Raw genomic sequence first — 7,933 nt, 5'->3', positions numbered from 1 at the left:
CTGTTTCAAGTTATCCAAACCCGCCAAGGACTCTCCAAAACCAGGGCAAAAGTCCAGTTTAAACCCCATCAGTGCCAAACTGAATCCCACAGTCTCATGGTTAATTTCTCATTCTCAGTCAGTCAATTTAGTTGCATTTTTCTGTCACCTCCTGAATAAGTGAAGATGTGTGTGAATCGCTTTTGTTTGACATAAAAAGCCTGTTTTGGTCCTCAGGTCTCTGTTACTCCTATCTTAAATCCTACATCAGACAGTCTATATAGGCAGTCCTCTGATTTACAGTGCAGTGCAGTCTGTGGTTTTAAGCCATGTTGTAAAGGACTCTTGTGTCCTGGTTTGAAATGGAAGACTCAGTGCCTCTAGCTCTACACCTTAATGGAGTGTCTCTCTTTGACTGAGCATCCATACAACGTGCTCCCTGCCTCCTGCTCTCCCCCCGAGTCTCTCTCTCTCTGATGGGCTCTCCACCCAGGATCAGTTACACTTTTGCTGGAGACCCTGCCGTCATATGAATTCTGACTTCTCTCTCTCTCTCTGTCTCTCTCTCTCCCTCTCTGTCTCTTTCTCTCTCTCTCTTCTCTTTCTGTCTCTTTCTCTCTCTCTCTCTGTCTCTCTCTGTCTCTCTCTCTCCCTCTCTCTCTCTCTCTCTCTCTCTCTCTCTCTCCCTCTCTCTCTGTTGGTGTAATACTAGGTTCCTTTGACGTATGTGTTTTGTTTTTTGTTTTTTTATAGGTAGTAACGAATGGTTTTGAGGTGGAACTGAAAGATAGAAGCACCTCCCTCACCCCCTAGGAAGTAAGTGTTGTTCCCCATGATTGATTTTTTTTTTTTTCTCTCCCTTCGACCCTTCTTCTACCACTCAACCCACTCATCCGGTTCTCCCTTCCTCTACTCCTTTTTCTCCCCCTCCGGCGTGTCTCCGTCCGCCTTGGGCTTGTCGGCTTTGCCCTTGGGGGGCGGGCTGTCGAGGAAGAAGTCATTGCAGGCGACGGTGAGGGCGCCCATGAGGATGATGAACTCCGTGAAGTCCACCTCTCCGTCGTTATTGGCATCCAGGTCGTTCATCACTCGTTCCACCGCGTCTTTATCTTGCGCGTTCTGCGAGGAGAAAACGAGGGGGACGGGGTGAGGTGAGGGAGGGAGGGAGGGAGGTGAAAGCCAATGGAGTGAACACACAGGTTTATATGTGGAGTTTACCTGTCTGAATGAAGGTATCTATATTTTATTGAGTTTACGTCCCTGAAGCATCTGTCTGTTTCAGCTTAAAATGTATTAGATATTTTGTGTGCGTGTGTGTGTGAAAGAGTGAGAGACAGAGAGAGTGCTCAAGTGAGGAAAAGTAACAACACATCAGTTGTACGGTTCGGCACATACGGTGGTTTCGGAGGTTTTAATACGAGGTGAAAGTACATTTAAACGTATGGTTTTTTTGGCAGACAGACAACGTGACACAGTTCAGTTAGCCCATGGGAGAAGAATTTTAAAAATCTCATTTGTCAGGTCAGCTGCTTTAGCTTGGTTCCACAGTCGTCCATATGAAAAACGTAGGACCACTGGTGTGGTGTGGGAAAGCTGCTCTGTTTGAAATCCATAGCAAAGTGTGAGTCAGGCACCAAACAGTCCGGTGCAGTTACATGTACTGTTACACTACTGAACAGACTGGTGCATAAAGTCACAATGTGATTGTAGTAGCCAGCGTTGCCAGTGCTGTGATGGTGATACTGGGGCCTGCACGTGGAACATAAATGTAAATCTGCCTGAGGACTGGAAGCTCTTGTGAGAAAGGAGAAGAGGAAGGAGAGCAAGACGGCTTTAAAGAGAACAGTTAAGAAAGTAAATCTCTGTGCATTCGCAGGCTGTCCTGACATGTTTCCACATGCCTCAAACCACAATGTATGTCTATAAGTGTGAAAACATTCAGGTCTATGGACCTGTTTTTTTTTTTTCCCACCTACCTCTTCATCTTATGTCCAGTTTTTCTGTCAGCAGTGTGTGTGTGTGTGTGTGTGTGTGTGTGTGTGTGTGTGTGCGAGCGTGCACATGTGAGTGTGTGTGTGTGCATGCGCGCGCATGTGTGTGTGTGTGTGTGTGTGTGTGTGAGTGTGTGTGTGTATGTGTGTGTGTGTGTGCGTGTGAGTGTGTGTGCGAGAGTGTGTGTGTGTGTATGTGTGCTCTCCTCACCCCCAGATAGTTCCCCAGTTCCTCTGTCAGTAGCTCTCTCAGTTCGCCCCTGCTGAGGGTGTACTTGTCGCCCTCCTTGCCGGAGTACTTGTGGAAGGTCTTAATTAGCATCTGCATGGCGCTCTCCAAGTTGGAGCTTGGTTCCTTAGACATGCTGTCAGCCGAAGGAGAAGGAGGACACAGTCAGACATCTAGCGGTAAGTGCTCCCTCCGTCCATGAGCCCAGCTGTGTGAGGGTCACACACCTGGCCATGGACAGAGCTGACCAGTTTAAATGGGGAAAAGTAAAATAAAAAAAAGAAGGAAAGAAAAAACAGTAAATATGGGAAAAAAAGGAGCCCCCCCCCCACCCCATCTCCCACTAAACTCATAACCTTATTTTAACCTTATTTTAGCAAAAGAAAAAAAAACATATTATGAAGAAAGAGTAAAAAGCAAAACAAACAAACAAAGAAATAAACAAACTGAAGGGCCACTCAAAAAGCAACATTCTTACATGTCACATTTTGAGCCCGCCATCTTGGATCTTCAGCGTTCAGGCTTTTCCAATATACTGTGCATACACAGACACAGACACAATCATTCACCAAAGGTCAAAGGTTACAGTACAGGACCACAGAGCACGGGCAAAAACTCCGACTCCACCAGCTGGAAGGGATGAGAGACAACATGATTGAAAAAACTTCACTTGGTTTCCTTTCGCCTTTAATTCGATGGCTACTTTATTTCCATTTTAGCACAAGAAGAACCCCTAAAAAACAAAAAAACAAAACAAAACCATGAACGTGTTTTTCCAGGGCTCTTTAGACTGGCTGTGTGTTGAACAGAGCTGCAAAATCTCAGATGGTTTGAGATCTGGATGTTCTGATCGTTTGAGTCTGGGTTTCCCAAATCTATTTTTGGAAACTTGCAGTTCTGACACAGCTGGTTCAATTCATCTGCCAGTGTTTCAAGCCTGAAGATTGTACTGGACCCAGTTGGTTAACTGGGGTTTGGAACTATAGTACACTCTGCGGTTCCCAGGATGGATTTGTGCTGTAAGCTATGAATTTGGATTCCCGTAACTCTAAAGGTTTCTGTGTTTGAGCAGCGTGATGTGTGTGTGTGATGAACATATCGGGCTCCCTGGCTGCTAAGCAGGACAGAGCTGCTTAGTGTCCACAGCAGCAATGAAAACACAAAACTAGCAGTGAAAATGGACAAGCTTCCCTGAGCAACTGTGGAAAATTCATCTGAGGCAACCATGAAAGTATAAAAATACTCTCTCACACACACACACACACACTTATCTCCATTCATATAGGCATTTGAATTAATATGAGAAATCAAACTGTTCAGGCTTGGCAGACATCATGAAACCAAAGAGAAAGCTAGTGAATAACTCAAGAGTAAAGAATTAAGCATCCACCTCAAATAAAGTATCTATCTATCTATCTATCTATCTATCTATCTATCTATCTGTCTATCTATCTGTCTATCTATCTGTCTGTCTGTCTGTCTGTCTGTCTATCTATCTATCTATCTATCTGTCTATCACATTCAGTGTTTTATTTGCTGTTGTCAGTTTATTTCCTTTCTTCCTCTTCTATCGTTCTTTATACGTTTCGCTGATGAAAAGGGTTTAAATATTCTGGAGAAGTAAAGTCAGTTGGCATTTCAGTGTTACTTACAATTTATAACAGTTTTCAAAATGACAATGTACAAAAGCAGTGAGAGACAGCAAAAATACAACACATATATTAAGCCAACAGGAAAGGCCAACACAAACTGGGCACCGTAGCAACCAAAATGGACACCATAGCAACTAAAGTGTGGACTGTACTGTGTGGCTGTAACCGAGTGACACGGCAGAAATGGACGTTTCTTGGAAAAGGTAGAAAAACTGGACACAACCTGTTCTGCATAAGAGCATGGCTTCCTGTTGACAGGAGTCATTATCTCAAGGATAAAAGACGACTGAAACGCCATGTCTGAAAGATTACCTCTTTTACGGGTTTAGACAAACTCAGATTACTCCCTTTACATGTTTAAAGATACATGTGATGGTAACATTACCATCTTAAGACACACATTTTTCCACGGTCCGCTGAAGAACTAAAGTATTAAGAGTCTTACTTTTTTCTCTAAAAACTTCTACTTCTTTCTGTTAATAGCTTAAAAAGTGAACTTTTCTTTTCTTTTACCTTTCATCCTCTTTAATTTCTACTCTTCCTTAAGTGACATGAATGAAATTGACCACAGAGTGATTTCAGCTCCTGTCATGCTACAGTAAAATGAACAGCTTGATAAGAGGTGAATCTACATTCAGTCACAAAGTCATCAGAGCGAGAGAAAGGAGCTGTATCAGAGCAAGAGAAAGGAGCTGTATCTCCCTCTCTCCCGAGCTGTCCATCTTACCTGAGAGCCGATGGAGAGAGGCCTTTGTCTGCGCTGAGGAGTCAGAGATAGTGATAGGTATCTTAAGAGAGAAGGAGAGTGAGAGAAGGAGATGAATGGACAAGGAGAGAGTACACCTGGGTTTAAATATCAGTAACACCCCCTCCGCCCCCCTCAACGAGTTCCCCCACCCCCACCCCCCCCCAGCTTCTGTTTCCCTATGTCCACCTGCTCTCTCTCTCTCTCTCTCTCTCTCTCTCTCTCTCTGCCTCAGTTCACCTGCAAGTAGAAGTGTCATTTACCTTCTGCTGGCAAATAGCCTCTAAATAAACTCAAATCACTGACTGTGAAAGTTAACGTTCGCAGTCCTTTCTGGAGAGAAAATGTGAGCATATAGACAGTAATGTAAAATTAAAGTGACACCATCACAAGATGCTGGCACATCATCATTCGCCTTGAATGTTTTCTGTCGTTAGGTCCTGTGGCCAGTGTTGGTGCAGGGCTATCCTTGGAGAGAGAAAAAAAACCCAACCAAACAAAAACACGACGATTATGTACAATCAGCTGGTAATGCTCCATTAATACTGTATTAATCTGATACCAGCGGTCGAGCGACGCACAATGACAGAGTCACTTGGCAGTGTTTCAAGTCATATTACCGTTGTCATTAAGCGACTGTGGACAGAAATACACACTTTCATCACACAACTTTCAGCGTGGTTTGGAGTCAAAACAGTTCAGATTTTTATCCCTCGGGTTAAAGTGACAAAACATCATCAGCTAGTACCTCCCTGAGCCTGAATGATGCTACAGCTAGCAAAGGACACACAGCCCACTCACTGTGGCAGCACAACATGGTTTTCTTAACATCTGTTTTTCCAACTCCTTCGTAATGTGAATACAGACTCTACAAGTACTTTACAAGCGCCATGCGAGATGGGTTTGTGCGTGTCGGATTCTCCGCCGCCCGGCCGGCCGGTCGGATGCAGTTTACACCTAATTGCCTCACCACTGTTACACCTGCTAATTTGGGGAGTGTGAAAACGTACCTGGCTAATTTGCAGGGGATTAAAAGAAAAAAAAAAAAAAAAAAAAGGAAAATACTGTGTTCTTTTTAAGACTGGGTGTCCACCGTCAGTTTGGCGTGGGAGGAGGAGCTATGATGGCCACTGGGCTAATAAGGCCTTGCATTATTAACACTGTGGGCCAATGTGGTCAAACAAAAGGTTTGTTTTGAATTGTGCATATTGTTTCATGTAGTGGACTGCGTTTAGAGGCAGATAAAAAAAATAAATAAATAAAACGTTTTAGCCGTGCAAAGTGGTGAAAAATAGCCCTGGGGTGCTAGCTGTATTTAATGCGCGTCTGTAAAACGCGCTGGAATGTGAGAGGTTGCCTGCACATAATCATTGCGTCTGTTGACGTGTTTTACAGCTGTGGAAGTTGAGAGTTCCATTCTCGAAGACTAAATCTAGTCGGAGAGAGTGAATAGTGCGGAGAAGCGCGTGCCGCGTTCCTCTGGACGGCACTCAGCGTATGTGTTCGTTCACACCACCCACACGTGTGCGAGGTTTGCGGTTCCTGTGCACACACGGCACTCTGATAAGGACCGTCAGAGGGACTACTTCAGGAGATGATAACCCTGGACGATATCAGGTTTCACCGAGTGACGGAGCACGGAGGATGCGAACGTAATGGAGACAGGCGTCACTGGACAAGCCTCCGCACAATTAGGAAAAACGCAGAGGAAGTGGTTCCACACACACGGAAAAAATAAACCACGTTTTTTACCTGAAGACCAAATGTGTTCCTCCATGCACGTGTGGAATGACCAGTGCATAGACTGACGAAAACTATTAAGTTATTTTATGTTAACTCGGCAAACGGACAGTAGAGCAGTTTCTAGCGTAGGTCTTAAGTGTGCGTTGAATGTAATAGTAGAATTACTCGTACAACGAAGACTAATCTTGGAATAAACTTTTAAATTGAGTAATCTCAATCAAAAACCGAGATTAATACTTGCGAATTAATACCTGAGAAAACTGCGTCTTAAATTCCTCTTCTACTCCTTAACTTGATCTCCTTCTTAAAGTACTAACAGCAACAATAACTGAAATGGCAGATTTGATGATAACACCTCATGTTTATTTGATGAGAAAACAAAAAACAATGACCAAACTTTTTTTTTTCACTTTATTAACTTGTGAAGGGCTCAGTTCATGCTTTGGTTACGTCATTAGGGGTACTATTAAACAATTTAACAAAGACTGAAAAAGAGACAGCGAAAGCTAATATGTGTTAAGAAGGATAATTCATTTACATATATGTTGTTAGTCACTTTTCATATGGGTGTACATACATACATATATACCAAAAATACATAATGATAAAAAGGCCTGGGCACAGGTTGGGCCTCTATTATGAACAATGACCTGTCCACATGATCTGTAAGACAAACACACTGGACCTCCGACGGCTGTCAGACTGGAGCGACTGGTACGTACGTTTACGAGTGTACACATACAGCACAGCCCCTGTGTGCCATTACACTTTACACACACACACGCTCTGTTGAAAAGAGGAAGCGGTTGTCCTCGTAGTATGTGTGTGTTTAGCACCTTAGGGCTCGTAACGAGGATCTGATAACAGGTCAAACCAGGTCCCAAGACTGTGTCTGACTGATTCTGCTTTACCGCGCACACACACACACACACACACACACACACACACACACACACACTCTAATTTTAAAACCTCAGCTGGAAAACACAAACACCCTCCCCAAATGCAAACCAGCCGACAGAGAAAGAACCACGCTCCCAATGGAGAGCAGTTTCCACACAGGACACTTAAGGAAGCCTTGGGAGGAAGAGGTGTGAGAAGTGTGTGTGTGTGTGTGTTTGCTTAATTAAGTGTATGTATGCGGTTGTGTGTATGTCTTAAGGGTTTTTTTTTCTCCTCTTCCTTCCAGTGCTGGCTGGTTGTGGATCGTGTTCCACAGAGGGCTGTCGGTTGCCGGTGAGCCTCCCCGGGTCACTGGCACTGATTCTGTGGGCTTATTTTGGGCTCTCAAAGGGCCACAAGGGTCCCTTGGTGTCTGTTACATTCCAAAGCCTCTTAATTATTAACCTAGGGCCATTATTAGGACAACAAGCACTTGATATACACTCGCAAGACATCACCCAAAGATACCAAGTGTGTGTGTGTGTGTGTGGGCGGGGGGGGGGGGGGGGGGGGGTGAACATAGATGCACAAAAATGGGAGAACAAGATGCAGGTTGATGATAAAAGACATATTCTCTATAAAGAAGTATGCTGTGTTTCTCTCCCCCTCTCTCTCTGTGTTTGTGTGTATGAGATAGAGACAGACAAAAAGA

At 44.1% G+C, this 7,933-nt stretch overlaps 1 protein-coding gene across 1 annotated transcript; it reads right to left on the bottom strand.

Moving 5' to 3' along the window:
* Positions 1 to 888: 888 nt before the first annotated feature.
* On the bottom strand, positions 889 to 2,700 carry s100s (S100 calcium binding protein S). The gene is made up of 3 exons (XM_030788585.1): positions 2,678 to 2,700; positions 2,182 to 2,335; positions 889 to 1,098 (listed from the first exon to the last, which is right to left on the bottom strand). The coding sequence occupies exons 1-3, from the start codon at positions 2,698 to 2,700 to the stop codon at positions 889 to 891; spliced, it is 387 nt and encodes a 128-aa protein (XP_030644445.1).
* Positions 2,701 to 7,933: the final 5,233 nt, after the last annotated feature.

This window comes from Chanos chanos, chromosome 12 (assembly GCF_902362185.1).
Source record: "Chanos chanos chromosome 12, fChaCha1.1, whole genome shotgun sequence".
Lineage (NCBI taxonomy): Eukaryota > Metazoa > Chordata > Actinopteri > Gonorynchiformes > Chanidae > Chanos > Chanos chanos.
The sequence above is the reverse complement of the archived record's forward strand: the minus strand, read 5'-3'. Positions and strand labels throughout refer to the sequence as shown.